The sequence below is a fragment of the Babjeviella inositovora genome, assembly GCF_001661335.1.
Source record: "Babjeviella inositovora NRRL Y-12698 unplaced genomic scaffold BABINscaffold_1, whole genome shotgun sequence".
In the NCBI taxonomy this organism is placed as follows: domain Eukaryota; kingdom Fungi; phylum Ascomycota; class Pichiomycetes; order Serinales; genus Babjeviella; species Babjeviella inositovora.
In genome coordinates, this window is record NW_017566838.1 from 680,111 (window position 1) to 702,035 (window position 21,925).

At 48.6% G+C, this 21,925-nt stretch overlaps 8 protein-coding genes across 8 annotated transcripts in view; 3 read left to right on the plus strand and 5 right to left on the minus strand.

The window, feature by feature from the left end:
• The window catches only part of BABINDRAFT_10875 (uncharacterized protein), a gene marked incomplete at both ends in the record, with an annotated part of 409 nt that extends 364 nt beyond the window's left edge, over window positions 1–45 (plus strand). Inside the window, one exon of the mRNA XM_019126802.1 lies at window positions 5–45. Within this exon, the coding sequence (XP_018987774.1) occupies window positions 5–45 (41 nt within the window). The remainder of the gene's footprint in view (window positions 1–4) is intronic.
• Window positions 46–453: 408 nt separating this feature from the next.
• BABINDRAFT_159038 (uncharacterized protein) lies at window positions 454–2,383 on the minus strand. The gene has a single exon (XM_019127429.1). The coding sequence runs from the start codon at window positions 2,328–2,330 to the stop codon at window positions 744–746; it is 1,587 nt and encodes a 528-aa protein (XP_018987775.1). The 5' UTR covers window positions 2,331–2,383; the 3' UTR covers window positions 454–743.
• Window positions 2,384–3,318: 935 nt separating this feature from the next.
• On the plus strand, window positions 3,319–4,479 carry BABINDRAFT_159039 (ubiquinone biosynthesis protein). Its single transcript, XM_019127430.1, has one exon. It carries the CDS (start codon window positions 3,817–3,819, stop codon window positions 4,312–4,314), a length of 498 nt encoding a protein of 165 aa, XP_018987776.1. The 5' UTR covers window positions 3,319–3,816; the 3' UTR covers window positions 4,315–4,479.
• Window positions 4,480–4,986: 507 nt separating this feature from the next.
• BABINDRAFT_159040 (ATP-dependent DNA/RNA helicase) lies at window positions 4,987–6,846 on the minus strand. Its single transcript, XM_019127431.1, has one exon. It carries the CDS (start codon window positions 6,818–6,820, stop codon window positions 5,090–5,092), a length of 1,731 nt encoding a protein of 576 aa, XP_018987777.1. The 5' UTR covers window positions 6,821–6,846; the 3' UTR covers window positions 4,987–5,089.
• Window positions 6,847–7,047: 201 nt separating this feature from the next.
• Window positions 7,048–9,942, plus strand: BABINDRAFT_5415 (U6 snRNP complex subunit; the record flags this gene model as incomplete). The annotated part of the gene is made up of 1 exon (XM_019132208.1): window positions 7,048–9,942. The coding sequence occupies one exon, from the start codon at window positions 7,048–7,050 to the stop codon at window positions 9,940–9,942; it is 2,895 nt and encodes a 964-aa protein (XP_018987778.1).
• A 68-nt stretch (window positions 9,943–10,010) lies between these two features.
• Window positions 10,011–14,858, minus strand: NUP188 (Nup188p; the record flags this gene model as incomplete). Its single annotated transcript, XM_019132209.1, has 1 exon — window positions 10,011–14,858. One exon carries the CDS (start codon window positions 14,856–14,858, stop codon window positions 10,011–10,013), a length of 4,848 nt encoding a protein of 1,615 aa, XP_018987779.1.
• Window positions 14,859–15,711: 853 nt separating this feature from the next.
• On the minus strand, window positions 15,712–16,620 carry BABINDRAFT_31178 (inorganic diphosphatase; the record flags this gene model as incomplete). Its single annotated transcript, XM_019131527.1, has 1 exon — window positions 15,712–16,620. One exon carries the CDS (start codon window positions 16,618–16,620, stop codon window positions 15,712–15,714), a length of 909 nt encoding a protein of 302 aa, XP_018987780.1.
• A 681-nt stretch (window positions 16,621–17,301) lies between these two features.
• BABINDRAFT_169766 (uncharacterized protein) lies at window positions 17,302–20,681 on the minus strand (the record flags this gene model as incomplete). The annotated part of the gene is made up of 3 exons (XM_019130688.1): window positions 17,302–17,332; window positions 17,395–19,969; window positions 20,666–20,681. 3 exons carry the CDS (start codon window positions 20,679–20,681, stop codon window positions 17,302–17,304), a joined length of 2,622 nt encoding a protein of 873 aa, XP_018987781.1.
• Window positions 20,682–21,925: the final 1,244 nt, after the last annotated feature.

The following is a 21,925-nucleotide window of genomic DNA, read 5'->3' on the forward strand; positions in this document are numbered from 1 at the left end:
TCTGGTAACAACAATTCCGACTCTTACGGTTCTGGTAACAACAACAACTCTGATTCTTACGGTTCTGGTAACAATGACGATTCTTACGGGTCTGGAAACAACAACAACAACAACAACAGCGACGACAGTGGAAACTGGTAAGTTAGCTGAAATGCTAGCGGGTTAGCTTCCCTGGCATGTGGTTTATATGAAACCTTTTACATCCAATTGTATTTTGTGACTAGAGTTACATTCAATTTGAAAAGTCAATATAAGGGTCACACTTCAGACTAGCTATAAGTCCACTTTGTATAGAGTCAACTGGGGGTTTTGTGACATTAGGGTAGAATGCCTGTATTAGTGACTAATCTAGAGCGTCGGATCTCTAGAGGCAATTACGGGCCTCAGTTTATCCATCATCACTGCTGATCCATACGTTGGCTTCAGTTCAACTTCTAACTGGAATTGCCAGTTCGATATACTAACTGGAAATTTACGAATTGGTTAGGTCTACGCTCCACAGGGGTGGGAAAACTCTGATACTATATTACCTAGTTATCATCTACTCGTGGAACCCTTAGCCAGAGCAAAGGGTTTATTAGCTATAATGGCCAAGTATCCGTTGTCTAACTCAATTCTAACGTAAACTTTATCACCCGTGGACTGCCAACTGGTGTCAACTATATCGGAACTTGGAACCAATCGGAAATATCTGGTCCTCCGCCTAAATGTATAGACCCAAATGTGAAATCCCACATCTTTTTTCACGCCAAGTGCCCGACGTAGTTCCCGGTTCGGTAATCTAAATGAACAAACGCCCTCTCCACCATGGGCAAGGTCTCAATAGCATACTGTAATGCTTCACCGATATCATGGGCGTCCTTCAAGTTGGAGTTTGGGTCCAAGACCAAGTCCACCTCCACGTTCAAACCATCGCCCACGTGGTAGATGTTGATCGCAGTGATCTGCTTAATCGAGGTGGCAAAGCGTAAACAGAGATACAAAATGACCTGCTGGTCAGCCTTGTCAGCTGCGGCACCAGTCAAGTTGTCGATGTGCCCGAAGGCGGTCTGGGCCCACGAGACAATCACGTACATGCACAAGACGAGGGCGCCAGCCGCATCCATCCACCAGATACCAAAAAAGTGACCTATGGTGGGCATTAAAATCGACACAGTGTTGAAAACAATGTCCGTCATGGCGTCTTGAGCCAACGCTTGCACGGAGGAGGACTTCACGGAGCGACACCAAACCCAGCAGCCGAGCTTGACAACGATAGTGAGCCCCATGATGACGGACGAGAAGAGGCCAACCTCCACTGCCACGTGGTCTTTGTCATGGAGAAGCCTGCCAAGTGCCAGGTTGCCGACCTGGAGGAAGGAAATGATAATAATGATCGAAAAGACCAAGACCCCGAGAGGCTCCAAGCGTGATCTTCCAACGGGGTACAAGTGCTTGGTCTTCCAGTCACGCTTGGTGGACAACTTATTGGAGACAAAGATGATGAGGGTGGACAAAAAGTCGAGTAAAGAGTCAACTAACGAGGCAATGATGGAGATGGAGGAGGTCATGACCGCTACAGCAACCTTTCCAAGAAGCAATGCAAAGTTCACCACAAAGTTGACCATGATGGCATACGCCACAACTGAATCGTCATTCTCTTTGTTGTATCCAAGCAATGTCCCTCCCTCAATGTCGATGTTCCCGGGAGCTCCGGCCCGACTGAGTATTGTGTCATACTGGTACAGGCCGGACGTCTGTCTATCACCGACATCGTCCACCACGCTTGATGACGCCTCACGCACCATTGTAGGCGTATCAATATCACTACCGTAGTTATGTAACATCGTCAACGTGATCCCCGAGTCCAATAGCGCGTCAATCTCCTCGTACCGCTCGATTAGCTCGTTCTGGTCGTCGTAGAACTCGCGCACAAGCTTGTTCTTGCATGCCTTCAACTCGCGCTGGGATACCGCAAAGTCGTTCCAGCTCACCCGTTTGTACTCGCCAACCAAATCGCGCGGCCTCATATCCTGGAGGTTCTCAATTCGTTCATAGTTGCTCCCCAAAAATGCAAACCCGGCGGGGGCATCTCCACCGAGAGACGAACGTGTGCGGCCCCCACCAGCCACACTGCCGATTCGGTGCAATTCAGGGCGCTCAACTGAGGCCGATCTAGTCACCGAGGCCGATCTGACACGCGAGGAGGCTCGCAAGATGGTGGTACGCGCCGTTACTGGGCGGTATCTCGACTCGGGATTTGCTGAGAGTGGGTCTTCCGCAGAAGGCACGGTATTTGGACGTGAGCGGCCGCTTCGTTCGGTAGTGTCGGGAATTGAGCGGTTAGACATATCGATGGGGAAGGCGTAGTGGGAAGAAGAGCAAATATGAACAGATAAATTTACCCCTGCCTATTGCGCAGCTGCTTTTTCTACATTCAGCCGTGCCGATGGGCAGGGAGTGTGCTGAGACCGAGTTGAGTTACATCCTGCATGGATAGTTAGATACTACTGAAGGGTGAGGGTAGCTTAAATTAGATAACGGTGATGTTGGGGCTTTATACTTTCACGTCGTCAAAATTCTTGCGATACCTGTCCAATAAGGAGGTACAAGCTATCACCACCACGTAACATCCAGTATGAGATGATCAGAAGGGAAATTTTGACTTATAATGAAAAGAACTGGAGCATCATATATTGTCTCACCCGATCTATCATCGGTGTCATACTCTGAAAAGGAGTGGGAAGATATGCCGCTCAATACAGTGCTACCTGTATGGATTTACAACATATCCATATTTAAAATTTATCATTAGTATCATTACTTATAACAACTTATTGCAATCGAATTATCTCAGTAGCATGCCATTCAGCAGCCAGCCTGGCACGGCTTCGGCACCCTAAGGTAGCTTTATCTGTAATGTAAGTCTATTCCATAGTAGAGGTTTACACGTGACCAAGATGATGCTCCAGCCTTAAACTGGCATTTTACCCAGTTCTGCGAATGTCTCGAATAAAAACCTCTTACCAAGCTCTCCAACCTGGCACCAATAAGCTGTTATTTAAGTATATTTCCCGTCTCAAAATAATATCCGAGTATAGTTGAAGGCCAGATCACTATTTTTTCTTTTGGGTTTTGTTGGAGCCTGTCAATTGGCTACAATCTACATTACACGCCAATGCATTCTACTGGACCAGAAACACAACTGAATGTTTCATAACAATACTCTTTTGAAGTTTAAAAATGGTATATTTTCCTTGGTATTTTACAATGGGTTTCTTTTCTTCATTCTCTTCCCCTTGTGCCACATTTCTTCTATGGTCCCCATTCCATGTATTGCTCTTCGTGAAGCTCCCTCGCGTGCAGGATAGCCTCACTTGTATTTAACCACAAGGTTTTATGGCCGGCTCTACTTCTCCATCCCTAAACGTCTGCTAACTCAATGTCTAAATCTGTTGTTGTCTTTGGCGGTGCTGGCTTCTTAGGGAAGCGAATCTGTCAGGCTTTCTTTAACTCTGGTTACAATGTCACCTCTATTTCGTGAGTATTATCGCCTGACTCCCCAACGCCATACTAACCTTGGATAGCCGTTCTGGGACCCCACCCGCTATAGAATCGCATCATGACGCATTTTGGATCAAAAATACTAACTGGGCCAAGGGTGATGTCTTCAATCCACCCACCTATGCCCATCACTTGAAGAATACCAATGCCGTCGTCCACAGCATTGGCGTCCTTTTCGAAAACTCGTCATACAAGAAGCTTTTGCACGCCAAGAGAGATGCATCAGCGTCTGTCTTAGGCACCTTATGTGAGAACAGAAAGGCCGTTTCTGCCATGTTCGGTGGTGCCAATCCAATGGAGAAGAGCGCGACGAATTCGTACGAGGCGATGAACTACCAGTCTGCTATCACCCTTGCTGAAACTTTGGCAGAATCAAAAACTGAGAGTATAGCAGGAGAAACCGCCGCGAAGCCAGTGTTCATTTATGTGTCAGCGGACCAGCAGGTCCCGATGGTTCCAGTGGGCTATATCCAAACGAAGAGAAAGGCCGAGGCAGAGCTTTTCTCCAGATTCGGCGACAGCTTAAGATCGATCGTCTTACGTCCGGGCATAATGTGCGATGAGCAGACTGCTTTCGACTTCAGACATGCTGTGAAAGGCGCCGTAGACCTTGCGGGAAGTATAGGCTCTGTAACCGGGACGTCGGCCTTTGTGAACAGTATCGCTAGACCGGTTGTGAGCACACAGAAGGTCGCCGAAGTTGCGGTAAAAAAGACAGAAGATGCCAGCTTTTATGGGATTGTTGGACTTAATGAGTTGGTTAAGGAGTGAGGTGAAAGCTGAATGAGACGGCAATGTATATACGCAATATTAGTCTTTATGAACAAGTTATTTAATTATTACACAAACAGAATAGCCGTCGCTTACGTTTTTAGCCAAACTCGCAACTACCAATAGTTACTCAAACGAGGCTAAATGGTTGGAAAGTAAGATACACGTAAAGAAGGACGAATTTCACGCCTTAGACTGAAGGGGTACATAAAAGAAGACGTAAATTCAACCTTATATCATGTAAATGTCAGTGCAAGGCCAGTGAAGGGGAGAATTCTTAGCACTTGGATGGTATTTGAGAACGCCCCAAGTCGCTGATCTGATGAAATGTCATAAGTGCGTTTAGTTAATTAGGTGCTCAGTTAGAAGCGATTTTCCTTGCTATACATACGCCAATCAGTGAGGAATAGACAAGTTATGGCTCTTCCCACACCAAAAACCATGCCGGAAAAAATGAAGCTTTTTTCCTGAGAGCTTCATTTTTGGAAGCTATGCAAGGGATAATCAAATGGCACCTCTACAAGACGTAGTGGGTGCTGGGCCATGCCATCCTTCGAGGGTGACTTTACTGCGCTGAAACTCTACCTCTTAACGTACAATTTCCATTTACCAAATCTTTCGGATGCGGTAGAACTAACACCATACCAAAGCACTACAGATACATCGGTTAGCATTTTGTGAGCACCTAATTAGACAACTGTATTGGTTACTACAACATATGATACAAAAGAGCAGAGCTCGGGAGGTTCGGATTACAGTAGACGTTACCTGATCCTTACTTTCTCGCCTTGAAGGTTTTCAACGGGTCTGACTTTCTGGTCGACTTCTTACCCTTTCTCTTGGCAACCTTCTTTTGGAATGGCACGAAGCCGATCTTATGAGCGGTGTCCTTCCTGGCACCTGCTGGCAAGAGGTAGTCAGGTACTCGCTTCAAATGGGTCTGGACTCTGCTCGGATGCAACTCCTTGTCATGTCTCAAGGAAATCAAATCCTGGGGATTTTCTTCAAAATGGCGCTTCAACTTCTCGGAGTTGAGCAACTCATTCTTCAACTCCTTGATCCGTGCCTCTCTGATGGCGGTTGCGGTGACCGCACGGAAACCATCCTCGGCTCTGTATCTAAAGCCCTCCACCTGCTTCATATCAAACGAATACGGCTTGATCTCGAAGCCCAACTTCAACTGCGACTTTACCACACGTTTCAAAACCTTTTCGTCACGCTTGGTTGATGCGAGTGCGGACGCCTTGTGCTTATTGAACTCTTTACCGGGAATGACAAACGAGAGCGCCATGCCGGACTTTCCCGCACGCGCGGTCCTCCCGACACGGTGGATATACGACCTGGAGGTGGTTGGAAGATCGAAGTTGAGCACGCAGGCGACGTTTCTGAAATCGACACCGCGGGAAACACCGTACTCGCGGTCCTTCTTAGCACCTTTCTTTGGTTCCTCTGGTTTGGCCTCCTCCATCTCCTCATCGTCCTCATCACGCTCAACGGTGAAATCGTTGGTCTCATCTGTGGCAATCAAGAGGTTATACACGTTCTTATTAAACTCTTCGACAATGTGCAATCTGGAGTTGATCGGTAACTCGGAGTTGAGCACACAGCAGCGGATCCCGAACTGTTCCATAAAGAGCTTGAGCCTGTAGCCCCTGTCAATGTTGTTGACAAAGACCAATGTTTTACCCTTGATCAAGCTCAACTTGAATATGACGTAGGTCAACAAGAACTTGTCAAACTCGGAGGTCCTGACGTAGTATTGGACAAGTTTTTTGTCTCTGGCGGTGTCGTCGTTGAGTTTCAAAATGGCGGGTTTAGTGCAAAACTTTGCCTTGAGCTCATTCAAGTCGTCGTTGACGGTCGCACTCATGAGAAAAATCTGGAGGTTGTTCTTTTTGACCAGGAGGAAGTTTTCTAACTTGTCAAGGTCATCCATGTAACCGTAGGAGAGGATCAAATCGACCTCATCGATGGTCATGCTCCTTACATGCTTGAGGTTAACGACACTCTGATTCGCTTCGAGGATCGCGATGAGCTTTGCTGGGGTCGACACCACGATCTCGGGCTTGTTCGCGAGAATCAGGCCCAACACCTGCGGCGAGTAGGTGGCGGACAAGTTCGCCACACTGATAGCCTTGTTACAGTACACCAACAACTTCTCCAAGAACTGGGTGACCTGGCTGGACAACTCGCGGGTCGGCACCAAGATGATCGAACGGATCTCGTGCTCGGGCTCGCTCTGGTTGGCCAAATCCTCCAAGATGCTCTGAATGATCGGAATGCAGTATGCAGCAGTCTTACCCGAGCCGGTGGACGCTTTCGCGATGATGTCACGCTTCTCTTGGAGCGCCAACGGGATGGCCTTAGCCTGGATGAGCGTCGGGTTGCTGAACCCCTGCTGCTTGATCGCCTGGATGAGGCGTGGGTCAAGGTCAAACGACTCAAACGTGGTCAGTCCGTCCACATAGGACTCTGCCACAGCGGTAGTAGAAGTGTCATTCGCCATTGTGAGTATGAAACGATGTGATATGGATGAAGATGGGATTTGGAGTACGTATGAAAAATTATGCACGAAAAATTATAGAAAAAAATAAAGTTGCATGCGATGAGCTGGGGTTACCCGCAGACGCAGGATGTAAAGAGACGCCAGACAGGAGGTGAAGAGAAGCAGACACCAGAGATTTTATATTTCACCGATTTTTGCCATTAGCTTCACCTTCACTACTACCTGATATGAATTCGACTGGTGATGTTTACCAGGAAATAGCGACTGTGTTTGAAGCGCTCGAGGAGAATCCATATGACCGGGACAACCACGCCAAACTTGTTGCCCTCTTGCGCCACAGCAAGGCCACTATGCTCGAGGAGCTTACCAATGCGCGCAAAACCATGGCTGAGACGTTTGCGTTGACAAACTCGGAGTACTATGGGTGGATTGAGGACTCGGGACTTGTGGAAGACGAGTTTGCCCGGCTTTCAGAGCTCAGAGAGGTGTACACACGGATGGTGGCCGATAACCCGTCGTGCACGAACTGGTACCAGTACTTGCTGTTTGCAGTGGAAGCGTACGAGGCGCACCGGAATGCGAATGAAATCCACGAGGCGGTGTTTGCTGAGAGCGATATCATGGCGTTGTTAGAGCAGGGCGTCCGGGAAACAGCGTACGCATACCAGAGCTCCATTGTGTGGGAGTTGTGTTACAGCTTCTATAGCACAAAATTCCAAGGGCCCGGTGGTTTTGAAACGTTGAAAAAGTTCCTTCTTGCGAGACTCGCCGTGCCCCATGCCTCCATCGACTCCACCTTTTCCATGCTCTCGCAGTTGGTGTCCCGGTATAACAACGCCAAGTACGAGGGGGAGATGCGGGCCGCAAGCAAGATTGTGAGTGAGTGCAAGAAGCGCACGAGCTACTTTGAAACCAGAGAGCTTGAGCTCAGGACCCAGGATACCGTTTCCCCCGATACATGGATTCGGTACTTGGCCATGGAGAGCAAGCGACCAGCCAAGTTCCGCAACCCACAGTTTATCGCCTCCATTTTTGCGCGTGCCATCGACGACAAGGTGAACGATTCCAGCTACATTCCCGTCTGGAGGGCGTATCTTGCCATATTGTACGAGCACCAGGCCAGCGATGTGGACACCGTTTTAGCCAAGTTCATCCGCTACCATCCTGACAGCGCTGTAGCCTTTGCGGAGTCTATTTCACACCTTGACTACATGGACTTCGCCAGCATTAACGGTTTTAAAGCCATGCGCGGCCGGATAGGAACGGTGGATTTGCTCCACAGAGCAGCTCCCGAGGACTGGAAAGTGCTTGCCATGGTGTTGGTGACGTACGAGTTCAAGGCGGTGAAGAACGGAAATTTGGACATGATCACAGAGTTGTACACCGATATCGAGAACTACGCCACCTATGCCATTGACAACACCGAAGACGCACTCCATTCGGTGGAAAAGCTCTGCGTCGCGGTGTACGTGGAGCTCGAAGACTTACCTCTGGGGCGGAGGATCATTGAGCAGCTTCTCTCGAAACACAAGACCCAGGTGGAGAACTGGTTGTTTGCATTGGATTATGAGAGACAGTATGGGTCGCCAACAGAGATCTCTGCTTTGTTTGAGCGGGCATGTCTGTTGCTTACGATTGTCGATTGGCCAGAGCGTATCATTGACGAATGGTTGCGGTACGAACAACTACACGGAACACCGTTTTCCTACCAGACTGCCTGCATCAAGAGTCAGAGGAAGATGCACACCGTTAATGTGACGAGATACGAGCTTCAGTTGGCACAGGAACAGCGGCAACAGGAACAGATGGAACAGCAGCTCAGCGCTGTGTCAGTGTCTAGCACCAAGAGGAGGAGAAGCGAAGACGAAGGGCCAGCACTGCATAGTCAAGAAAGCAAGAAGGACAAGCAGCACCATAACAGCGATGAACCTCCAAAGCGTGACAGAGAACATTTGTGCGTATTGGTAGCAAACCTTCCTGCCAATATCTCCAAGCCGGTAGTGTCGGCATTTTTCAGAGACTGCGGAGAGATCAAGGACTTGACTCTTGTTCAAGGAGAAGGCTCCTTATTTGCAAAGGTGGAATTTACTGACGAGAGGTCGGTGCTTGCTGCGCTCACCAAGAACTTGAAACGCATGGAGGGCGCTGAGCTCGACGTCAAAAGGTGTCTCTACAACACGATCTGGGTCACCAACTTTCCCCCAGAATTCAGCCAGGAGAGGCTAGAGGAATTGTTTGGCGTGTTTGGCACAATTATGTCCATTCGCTTACCGTCGTTGAAGTTTAATTCCAATCGCCGGTTCTGCTATGTGGAATACCTCCTTCCGTCTAGTGCCACGAATGCCACAAGCCAGCTACACGGACGGACCATTGATGACCACAAGTTGGTGGTGAAGATATCCAATCCAAAGGAGAAGCAAACGGTTGATAAAGAGAGGAGGTCAGTGATCGTGAAGAATCTTGACTTTAGGGTCTCGGAGGAAACCTTGCGGGCACATTTTGCAGAGTACGGTGAAATTGAAAAAATCACCTTGCCAAATAGCTCTCAACACCCACAGAGCGACCGAAAGAACGATGGGTACGGGTTTATCAAGTTTGCCGACGAGATCTCGGCCCTTAATGCGATGGCTCATGATCAGTTTGGACTTGCCGGCCGTCCAATCTCTGTCTCTATGGCAGACGCCAGCTTCAAGACCAAGCAAAAGGCTCCTCCTGCCTCGACTCATAGCGACAACAGGTCGGCAACGATTAGCATTTTAAACATCCCTGACACAATCAGAGAGGCTCAAATCAGACAGTTTTTCTCCACCATTGGTCCTGTGGCGGGGGTGACACTCAAACCGGAGTTTGGTGGGGCTCTTGTTGAATACGAAACGGTGCTGGGGGCTGGAAAGGCATCCATGCAGTTAAACGGGCAGATCTTCGAAGGGATCGCGTTGAAGCTCGGAACTCCGAAGGAATTGACGCAGAACGTGGCTTTGCCGACGTCGGCAAAGCCAAAGTTTTTGGTACCGCTGAATCTTCGCAGACGTAAGGCGCTCCCTCAGTCCGGGGAGAAGTCGGCTTCGGGGGACCCGCCAAAGTCCAATGAGGACTTTAAGAAGATGTTTCTTGGGAAATAATCCTGTGGAACGTAGCATTACCATATGGTTAATCTTTAAATAAACAATTATTTAAGTACATATACACATCACTGAGCAATAGACTCTTTGAGATCACGAATCTCACCAACAATATCAGCAATAAACCTTTCTAGCGCCTTGCCACCGTTGTCAAAGATTCTCTGTTCTTCAAGGGTACACGGAGCAACCCTCGAGGATAAGAACTTTGGATGCGACAACAAGTACTTTAATCTATCGCTCAAAGAGGCTCTGTCGTCTTCGGTTTCCAAACCTGGGAACAACACAACATCGCTTGCACCGTAGCCGAGGTTCTTGGCGTACCCCACCAGAATGTACTCCTGGACATTCAAGGCTTCAAGCACTTGGTAGAGCAACACAAGCTGGGTGGTTTCTTGGATATACGGAGCGGAAATGACCACAGAGTTCTGCTTCCATCCACTCAATGCGCCGTGAATCTGCTTCTCGAAATGGGTCAAGAACATGCATACTTCAGGGAGCAACCTGACACCAAACTTGCTGAGCAAGGTCAAGACGATGGAAAGCAATTCGTTACTCCAGATATGGTGGTATCTTGGGGACTGAGACGGACGAACGCCACCCTTCTGTAACACAAGCGATATGGGGCTCTCAGTTAAGACAGAGAACAAACCATTGGAGATGAGTTGTTCCGCAACAACGTCCACGGATACCAATTGGTAGATAACCATCAACATCATTTCGGCAAAGACGGGCTCGCCGTTAATGTTAATTAAGTGCGAGGAGGAGTAAAGGTTCAAGATAGATCTCAAGGTGCCGCTATCTAATAGCAAAGAGGTCATGGTGGTTTTAAACTCATCGGTTAAATGGAGATTGACGAAAGCCTTCAACACAGACAAAATCATAAGCACATCTTCCATCTTAGAGGTAATGGCCGCAGATTTCGAGAACTCCTTCTCGTACGAGGAAAACACTTCGTTTTGGATGGATGATAACAAGCACGAGAACCCCTTTGCGATAACCAAGCCGAAGATGTTGGAGAAGGTTTCGGAATGCTCAGCAATCAACTTGGCGTCGGCCTTGATCATTCCAAGGGTGGACAACAAAATACGCAAGATTGGGCGATATGAGGTATTTTCCTTGTTGTCGAGCTTCTCGATGAAGCCAAAGTCATGGCTTACCAATAGCTCAGAAGCAGCTCTGATGATCGAGAATACCTGATTGTCACTAACACTGGTACTGGTCTTCGATATGCTGTAGACAATATAGAAGGCCAACTCGATCCGCTCTTGATAGATTTCATTGAAGATGCTTGCGGGGGTTCCTTCAACCGAATTGATTCGGAGCAACTCAACGGCAATGCTCGCAAAGCTGCTTTCGACCCCGGCGCCAGTCTTTTGGCAGTATGCTGTGATCAACGCCCCAAGAGACTTTGAGTTGTTGATTTGGGCGACAATGTACTGCAAGTTCACACTCGCCAAGATGACTTCGTTCTGGAAGTCCGCCCACCTCGCGTCGCCGCCGAGGAACTCATTCAACAAGTCAAGGTCGTAAATCGCATCGGCACCAAATCTCTTGCGTTGAACCAAGAAAGAGCGGGTAAAGTCTTTCAAGCTCAAACTGCTCCACCTCTTTTCAAACTTGTACTGTAAGTTGGCATGCAACGCCGAGTTGTAACCCCGGATCTTGAAGAAGTGTTTCATTTTCTTGATGAACGCGTCTGACTTGATGAGGTCAAGAATCAACTGGGAACACTCTGTGTCTGGGGTGGAGTACAAGTATAAAGCCAAGATTTCAGAGATCTTAGAGAACATTTTAAACTTGTAGCAGGACTCAACATACTCATCAAACGTCTTTGGCTCCTTAGCCGGCTCATCTTGCAATCGTCTGATTAACTCAGATATGAATTCTTGATCGTTGTCGCTTTCCCTGGCGGTAGTCCAGGAGTTGAACGCTAAGGCCAAAGCATCAACAAGGTGGAGAGAAATCGAATCAGAGTGACGGTGGATATTGACCACATTCTTCTTTAAAATGCCGAGAAGTGAGACGGAACCAGGACTAGAACCTTTTGTATCTTCTCCGCGGATGAACAAGATGGACAAGCCTTCTTGGTTACCTTCCATAACGGCAGCAAAAAAGTCGTAGAGAGAGATACCCATCGAGCTGTCGTCAAAACCAGAGTTCAAATCACTGGAAAGCGAGTGCAACAAGATGCTGGCATGGTTACTACCAAGATGGGACAACATGGATGGTGGCTCGTTGGGCCACTTGGCACTCACGATGGCAGTCATCAACCTGACGACAGAGAGACGCCAATGCGAGTAGCGGGAGTAAACATCAACCAAGTTCGACAATTTCACAAACAAGGACTTTTCAAAACTAGAGGGGTGGAGGTTTAACATGGATCGGATAGAAACAAGCAACGAAGAAAAGGCCAACGACTGGTGGATCCATTGGTCATGCCAGAAGCCAGCATTATCAGTGGTGTGGAAGGCGGTGGAGGAAGCGCTGATGGCCTCGATGGTTGAGATAATTGGAGCGTTGGATCTGACGTCACGAAGATCAGCAATCAAGAAGGCCCTCACAAGCAAGCTGGCAGATTCAGCAAACACCTTGGTTGGCTTGCTTGATGCATCCTTGGACTCGTCGATGCTGTAGACGGAGATCAAAATCTTGGAGAAGATCCCGACCAAAAGGGTACCGAGCTGCAACTTTTCATGTCTCTTTGATACACTCCAGTGGATGAAGCTTTCAAACACTCTAATTCCGTGGGCGACAAATCGCACCAAGATCTCCGACTTGTGCTTGGACGGAAAGGTTTCCTCCAAGCTGAGACAGTCAGAGATGAGGAAATTGACAAATTTGAATACAGAGACGGTGAACTCAAAGTTACTGTTGGCCATTTCGATGGAGCCCAAAATGATTTCAAGGAAGCTCTCGGTACCGACCTGGCCCAACAACGGAGATTTCGACAAGTAGGACCAGATTCTGGACGAACGGTACGGCACCAATACGCTCAACAAGTTCATACCAGCCTCCAAAATGACCACCTGTCTCCCGTGCAACGCCTGCTCGAACAATCTCAACACGACTTCGACAATATCAGAGTCATCGGTATACAACGACATGAACGACAATATCTCCTCCACTTGTTCGGCCGGCAAATCTCGAGCAACGTTGTGCAACAAGTGGAACATGTCCACCACGAGATCAAGCTTGTCTTTGTCAAGCTGTTTGGAAATGTTTTGTAAAATTCTGCCTAACAACGACCAGCCGTTGTACTTGTACAAGAAGGCAACCAACACCTCATCTTCGTCCTCAGTCGGGAGGATCTTTCCCTTGGTGCCCGCTTCTAACAACAAGGTTAAGTTGGAGCGTTCGTACATCGGCGGAATGTCAATGTTGGAGGTCAACTTGATCAAGTCTTCGTCCGTGTCGTCAAACTCATACACAGTTTCGAGGTACTCCTTGGTGAAGAGCGCGGTATAGGAGCGAACCTGCTTGAACTCTTCGTAGGCGAAAAAGGAGTTCACGTTGGCCAATCTCACAAACGGGGCGATCGAGCTTGGGAATTTGGCTCTGGCCAAAATGAACCATCTTTGGACCCCTTCGTGGTTGAAAAAGCGCTCGAGAATGACATCCGAGGCATCCTTCATCACTGTCTCCACGGTCGATGCAAGCTCGGGGGTGAGCGGGGCGAAAGGGGAAGAGTGGATGAGCATGGAGCCCAAGACGGAGGAGTAGTATGGGTCAAACTGGAGGTTATCATGGCACTTCTTCAACGCTGCAAACACGTTCAAGTCGTAGCTTCGCACAGTAAAGGCTTTGATTGTGCGGTCCAACTCGCTAAGATCGTTGTCGAATATGGCCATAAACGTATCGTCAAACGCATCGTCCATGGTGATGGCCTTGCGGAATAAAACAATCGTCCAGGCAAACATGACAATGGGGTTGGAGGCAGTGTTGGACAAGGCTCTGTTGATACTCGCAAAGCTTTCAGGGTCGTTCATATAATTAACCACATCGGTGGTGTTGTAGAAGTCAAAGTCCAAGTCAAGGAAGAGAATGGAGGCGACAGAGCATAAGCTCTCGATGGTTTCCAACTGCCCAACCTCTATGGCTTTGGCAAGATCTGCCGCAAAGTTGGTCTTTTCCATAAGCTTGAACCACCGGCACGCGTCTGCCTTCTGCACACAAGGGTTCCCGGCCACCAAGTCCACGAGCAACATCAACACACTCTGTGTGGTCATAAGAAGCTCGCTCTTGTACAACTCGTTGAACTCGGCCGAATAATCCGTGGCCCATGCCTTGCTAGAGAGCAGTTGTGCGTGCTTCTCAAGCTGATCGATGGTGCGGGAGATGAGGTCCTTCGTCACGTAGATCTGCTTCCCCACGGTCCGGATCACCTCTGAGCATCTGGGGTTGTTTTTGTTCTTGAGCACGGCTGTGGTCAACGAAATGATGGCTCTTCTCTCACGAAGAACTCGGGACGCGTAGAACGTGATGAGCTCCTTCTGCCGGGCCTTTTCCCTCTCCTTCGGCACCGAGAGGTTGGTCTTGACCTTTTCATCGTTTTTTTTCGCGGGGATCCGTATGTTTGTCTGCAGAATGATTCTGATAATCTCGGTCTCACTCAAGTGCAACAAGGTTGCTATCTTCGCAGCGTCTTCTCTGGTAGCGTTGGTGATTTTGGGGTATGTGACGCCCCTGAGGGTGAACTGCTTAGCATCCACAGTGACAGCTCCATCGAAGGCGAGCGGAGACGGGCTCAACAATACCGGTTTGTTCTGTTGCACAAAGTTGTCCAATGCCTCTAGAATGACAGGGTCCTGGCATTCTTCGATGAGCAAGACGGCATTTTCGAATGTCCAAAGTTGCGATGGGTCTTGGGATTTTTGTTCCACAACCGCACCACCCGTCAGAGATGCTAATGAAGGCATTGGTGGGAATGTTAGGTCGAGGTGGGTGTGGAGGTGGAGAGATAGTTTTGTCAGCCGCTAGTGCTCTTTAAGATATCTGCATGGTGAGGATCAGATTTTTTCGTGTTTACGCGATCTAGACTGCCCGATGCGGAAGTTTGTAAATGCCACGCATATGGTCAAGGACTACTAGGGGAGCTACAGAGAATAGTACAAGAAAAGGACAATTAGAAATATCCCGTAGATATTTATGGAGAGGGAAGTATAATATTGGTAATAACATCTCTTCGGGGAAAACTACTGCTAAACGGTAACAGAGCCTAGCTACGTATTCAATGTAATGCAAGTGCCCTCACATCCGCGTATGTATATATGGGTATCATAGGGACAGCTGAAGTAGGACAGCTGAAGTAGTACAGTTTAGTTATAAGCGGTTTATAGTCTTAAACACATAAATGGTACCAATACATATGGGATACACAAATAAATGGAGGCAAAAATTGCATAAAAGGTATATGGACGGATCGGAACAAAACTGTGCGTGGTATGTAGACAAAATGAAAACATACGATTGCTGACCAACGGTGGGAATGAAGTGAAAAATGTGTGCTAGTGATTGAAAGTACTAATAAATAGCACACATACTGTATAAATGGATATATCGGGATGGATGTGATGATCCCGTTTATACTACCATATTATAGGAATAGCCAATATAACTCGATAGTAGGAATGCCTATAATAACTTAATGTTTATTTAACTTAGTGATCATAGTATCATTAGGCAATATTTACAAGTCCCTCGGCAGCCTAAAGAGAACGGTAGTCCCAGTATAGAAACGGCTGAGATCAGCTTTCGGCAGGTATCCCATGTTTAGTTGTAAAAATACAGCGTATCCACCTCAGACGGGATGGCAGTGTCTGGTAGAGCTGCGTTGATCAACAACTCACCAGAACTGAGAGATTCGTAGCCCGGGGTACCCTCCAACGTAGAGTTCTGGATCGACGGAAGACCCTCGCCCTGTACCTTGCCCTCGACCAACTGCTTCCAGGATTCGTGGCACTGCTGGATGATTTCCACGGTCTCACCGACGGTCTTGTACTGCCCACTGAAGGCAAACTCGTTCTTTGGCTTCCCAGCTGGCAACTTGTAGTCGCGGAACCACTCTTTCGTAGCCTCCAAGATCCCCGGCATGTGCTGGGAGACGCTGTGGATGTCTGGCATATCGCGGGCTAACGGGTCAGTCTCGTCAATGACAATAATCTTCCAGTCCATCTCGCCATCGTCGATCATCGCCAACGCGCCCAAGATCTTGACGCGTCTCACCTCGCCCAATTTCGCAACCCGGGAGCCGATTTCGCAGATATCCAACGGATCGTTATCCCCGTAGTAACCGTGATGCTTGGCTGTCGGATCTTCCCACGTCTGCGGAATCGCGCCGTAGTTGTGGATGTAGCCGTGAAATGGAAAGATGTTGTTCACAAAGCGCACCTTGCCCTTTTTGGAGTCCTGCACAATCGGGTTGCCCCTCAAGTCCGGGCTGATTTCAAACTTTCCGTTCGTCCATCTGGGGATTTCGATCACCGCATTGACAGTGTTGCTGTTCAAGTCAAGCCCGAGCGGGATGTCGTGGAAGTAAGACACTATCTGGTTGTTCTGGGTGGCGTAGTTTTTGAACGACGTGGAGTACTTCGAGCCCTGTGCTACTCCACCGAAGGCACTCGTGGAGTAGCCAGCGGTCGGCTGCAAATGGCCGCGGGTCATGTTTAATCTCGAGGCCATGCTGATTCTGCCCCTCAATGTATGGGAGACGAAGAGTCTTGCAGAAAGCATGTGGGGTGGTGGGGTTTTATATGCGTGGGGTGAAAGTCGCGAATTAGCGGAGTTGCGGACGTAGACTACTGTTATCTCAGTGTCGGGAGGATCTCGGCAGGGAGCGGAAGAAAACTGTTTTATAGATGCCGAGCGGCTGAAACGAGAGACACGCCCCTGGCACGGAACACGGATTTCGCGCCCAGGTTTTTCCTTCTCACGCCACATTACCCCGCGGCCATCACTCTACAAATTTCACGTCGCAGATCGTAAGGCTTTTAGTTCGGGAAAGGTGGGGAAACTGGGGAAGCACCGGGGTAGAATTACATAGTGAGCCACTGCTTACTGACTACAGATCTTCGCAGAGTACCTGAGAACTTCTGATGTATGTTTTTAGCATGTGGAGTCAGCTAGTGCCGACGTGATCCGTGGGGCCGGGCGACGTACAGGATTTTCACCTAGCGTTGAAAGAGTGCGAGATTATCTGATCGTACGGCCCACTTCAATAAACGATGGTCAATTCAGACATATATCCACTACATCTCTGTGAAGACATACTACCTGCAAGCTCTTACAGGCGTACCAAGCCAACGCCTCTTCTCCGAGGGTACTAGCACATACTCGTCAGTTAATACACAAAGAATACTCTATTTATAGAACCAATTCTAAGTCTTCTTGTCGTCTGGATGCAAGAATGGGTTCTTCGACTCGCCCTTCTTCAGCTCTAATGGCACCTCGCAGTACTCTGTCTCGTCATCGCGGTTACCAACATTAGGTGGGGCGGTAGTCCAACAAGACTTACCCTTGTGGTCGAGCATTGCGCCTTCGTCAGATGCACTAATCACACCATCAAGCTTGTCAATCTCTTTTTCGGACAACCCCATGGGGTCGCGAGGCAACCACAAGACGGGCTGGGTGGCGCTGACGTCGGGGAAGTCGTAGGCGTGCTCGTTGGCGGCCATGTCAGCTTCGAGCGGGTAGTGGAAGATTTCGGGCAACATCTTCTTCACCTCCGCGTAGCTGAGGTACACACTGGGGAGAAAATAGCGGAAGAACCGCGAGTAATTTGGCGGGTCTTCATAGTAGTCAACGTCTTCGGCGAGCAATGGCTGCAGACCCCACTGGCTTTCCTGGTTACCATCACTGGCCATAGCGTCAGTCAACGGTTGCGTAGCATGGGCCTTGACATCCTTGGCGTTCTGGTAGTCAAAGTTTGCCTCACTGGCCTTCTGCCCGGGGTACGAAGGAGTCTCAGAGACGCCGTCAGACGGCTTCATACAGTCCACAGGGAGAACAGTCACCAAGTGACTGAAAGCGGCCAGGAGGTTGATGTGGACAAAGATAGTGATACCGAGAGCAATCAACTCCAATACGATGGGCCCCCAGCCCTTGCCCACCACAAATAGGCCGAGCAAACACACCTGGCCGAGGTAGAGCCCGGTAAAGGTCTGGAAGATGGCACGGGGGTAGTACATGCCTCTGCCGTCAGCAGACTCGACAAAGATGTAAGTGATGTTGTGGAGGTACACGATGTACAACAAGGCGAAACAGAGGCATGCAAAGAGGAGAATGAGGGGCGAGATGATTGCATACGAAAGTGTGATGACCGCTAGGTTCGTATGCACGGGGAAGGCGGTGCCCCACGAGAAGGATGACAAGGAGGTCCAGCGCGTCCACTTCTTGCGTGGCGTGGTGTCGAGCAAGCCCATGATGTAGAACATTACTAAGGTGGCGATCTGGAGGAGCGCACCACCTGCCACCGACAAACCCTGGAGGAGCAAGTAGGAGACGAAGAAGTTGGAAGACTTTGGTAAGCCGCTCGCGAGCAACGTCATGGCATCCTGTGGGTGTTCAATGATCAGGGTGACCACAGAGGTGGCCGAGGATGTCACCGTGGTGATTAAAAAGACGTGCACAACCTGGAAGGCAAAGTAGACATTCTGAGTGTAGTGTTCGACCTGCTGGGTAGAAGCAGCGCCTGAGAGCTTGGCAAAGCCGCGGATGAAGATCGGAAGGAAAGACATCAACACGGACAACACAATGGTGGGCAAAAGCGAGGTGATTACACCCAACAACACTTTGGGCAATTTCATGATGAACCCCAACCACGGTAACTTGTCAACTAAGTAGGTTATATTGGAAATCATACCGACAAAGGCCACCGGGATGGCCCACAACACGACGAGTCCGCAAGACGCGGCGGCCGCGGTGGCCTCACGCACAAGCCGCTCCCACCACATGAGTCGCATGTTGGACCAGATGATATCTTGTGGTTCAATACCGATCTGTTTCGGGTTCATGTGCAACAGGCTGTGGGAGAGCACGGTCTGGAAGGCGATCTGGGCCAAGTACTGTGACTCAAACTCGACAAAAATCGAGTTGAGCGGGCGCGCATTGCGGAAGTTTGCCTGCATCTCCTCGACCTCGCGGTTGAGCTCCGGGAGTTTTTCCGAGAGTTCGGTAATGGTGTCGACCTTTTTGCCGAAAAGGGGGAACTTTCTGTGTGACGGTCTTTTTTTCTGTGGCACATAACAGACGATTTCGTCGGCCGGCTCAATCACCTCACCCTTTTTTTCCGCCTTTATCTTGGCCTTGTACGCCATGGTGAGCAACTTTGTCTCTGCTGCCTCCAATTTCATGGCCATCTCCTGGCGCTGTTTAACCTTGGCGGACAAATCTGGCTGCGCGCGCGCGACCCAGATCTTTTTCACCCCGTCAAACAACTTAAAAAACTCTTCCTCGTCCAAAAACTGGTCAGTAACCGTTTGGAACAATACGGTACGCGAGGAGAGCTTTTTTGCGTAGCGTGGTGACGAGAGCGCGGCCTGGCGCAACGACGTAAAAAAGAACAACTCGCGGTAGAGAACGAACATCACACCGCCGTAGAAGAACCACGAGAGAATTGCGTGCGCGTAGTAGCGGCTGTGGTGTGTTACGTTCGAGAACGTCAAGAGGTCGAACCCCTTGTTTCCACGACCCCCCACCACGTTGACCGGCAAGAGAATTGGAAGAAGCACAATGCAGCCCCAGAAGCAGATCCAGCCAAGAACGTACAAGTAGCGGATGAAGAAGTAGCCGTCAATTCCAGCCTGCTGCAAGATGAAGGCGTGCGGCTTGCGAATCAACACTATGAACCAGCGATAGATCCCCGAAGGAAGTGGCTCCGGCTTTTTATCCTCCGCAATAAGGTCGTATGCGGACTTCGGTTGGTAGATGCGCTTGAAGCGCCCACGCAAGAGGAGGAATCCGAGTACGAAAACAGCACACACCACCCCGTTGATGGTGAACGATGTGATGATTGATTGGGTCGAGGTGTTTGCTGTGGATGTCATGAGTTATGCAAGAATGAGGTAAAACTTGATATGATGTACTGGAACCTGACGGCGTTGCGGCTTAAACGGATGAGCTCGTGTATTAAAAGTGAAAGCGCGGATTATATTTGAACTGGATCCGCGATATTTTGGACTTGTTCAGCGGCGCGATGTGATAGGAGGGACCAGAGTTATACACCTCCAAGAGTGACCGGTGTTTGAACGTCACAGAACTTACCCCCTAGGCCTGAGACCATTGGTAGATAATTAACGAGTAAATAGCGCACCGGGTGACGCTTGAACATTCCACCTTCCTTTTTTTCCTGTATGGGCCTGGATCGAGCATGAAAATTGGACTAGCTACTGTGCATAACCAGGGTAACTAGATCCTGCATTTGCCCCGCGAGGCGTTACCAGTGGTTTAGATTGCATTAGAGGATCCAGACATGGATAAAAGCGCTTGCGAAACTATGCTGTCAGGTTCTAAGCAGATAATAGTTGTCGGAATGGTATAGGCTGATTTGAGCTATTTGATTAAGGATCGACAAGTGGATTTGGTGAGAAGCAAGATATGTCAGGAGAATCACCTGACGTCATGTGGTTGCACGGTGAGGTAAGGATTATTTAAAATTCAGGCATGAACTCTTGGGCATGTAATGTCGTATAATATTAGTGAGAGAGGTAATCTTAAACTACAGTAAAACAAGTGCTCAGACCCATGTCGAGAGACCCCCGTGGTTTGACTCTTCAGTATTTGCATGTGACTACAATACACTGTGTAATGTGTGTGGAACAATAGAGACGTTCGAGGGTTTGGGGCTGAAACCCGTAAACTTGCATGGATAAGTATCTCGACCTTCACCCAATCGATAACAGAAATTTAAGCAGAGATTTAAACAAAAAATTAAACATCTTGTGGTATGATCGAAAATTTCACCTCGCTAAACTAGAGATAGAAAATATACACGGTGCTTACGTAGTTTTCAAAGCGCTCGCCGTCACGTTAACGGCCCATGTCAGACCTAATTACTTGTAGATAGTTTCCAACAACTTTGGGATCCGCATATGAGAAGTACTAAGTTCAATAAAAAAACTCAATTCTATTTCTGTCAAACTGGTACACGTTGGCTAAACTAGACCAGTCATATCAGGTTTCCCAGTTGGGGACACCTTATCGTTGTTAATAGCAATTATCGAGTGACTCTTGGACTGCTGTTTGAAAAAATTCCCCAGAGTCGGATAACATTAGGTCAATAGCCTATCATGCTATTTTTACTTCACTTAGTAGGTGGATTTATAGCAAGCACCGACGGTAACTGGGATCTATACTCAGGTATCTGGACTAAACCATCGTTCAAGCACATTCCGGTAAACGTTAAGTAACAGTCAACAGCAGTGAATGTATAATACCAAACCTTTCTGACGCCGGGATGTAGTTCCTTCAAGAGTACCCACGTCTAGCTGACCCTGACCATACAATTACGCCAAAGCGATAGCATTGAAGGTGAAAGAGCAAAAAATAGATTCTCGGAAATTTATTCATTAGTCCCCGTGTTAGAGTAACGGAGGGAAATTTTATAAATCGTCCCCTTGTGGGTGGCTACATTGATACCCATTCTTGGGAAATGGGTGTTAAGAGCAGACAGATGGGTGGTGTCGGTATCAGCTCTGGCCTTTAAGATTTCATAGATGCTTGATAGTTGTATGTTAATCTGAAATATACTCAGGTAATATTTATCTGGTGCTCTCACTTTTATGGTACAACTGGCAATTTTGGTGCTTCAGGAGGTTCTGGTTCGTATTTTATTTTATAGTTCCTGTACCTGTTCCTTCCCACGGGTTCATGCATACCATGCAGCCAAGTGCCCTTTTGAGATCCCAGGCGCAGGATAGCGTAAAAATTCTGTGATGGAGGCACGTGATAATCCATCTCTATTTTCTTTTTTTGAAAAAAATATTCCAGT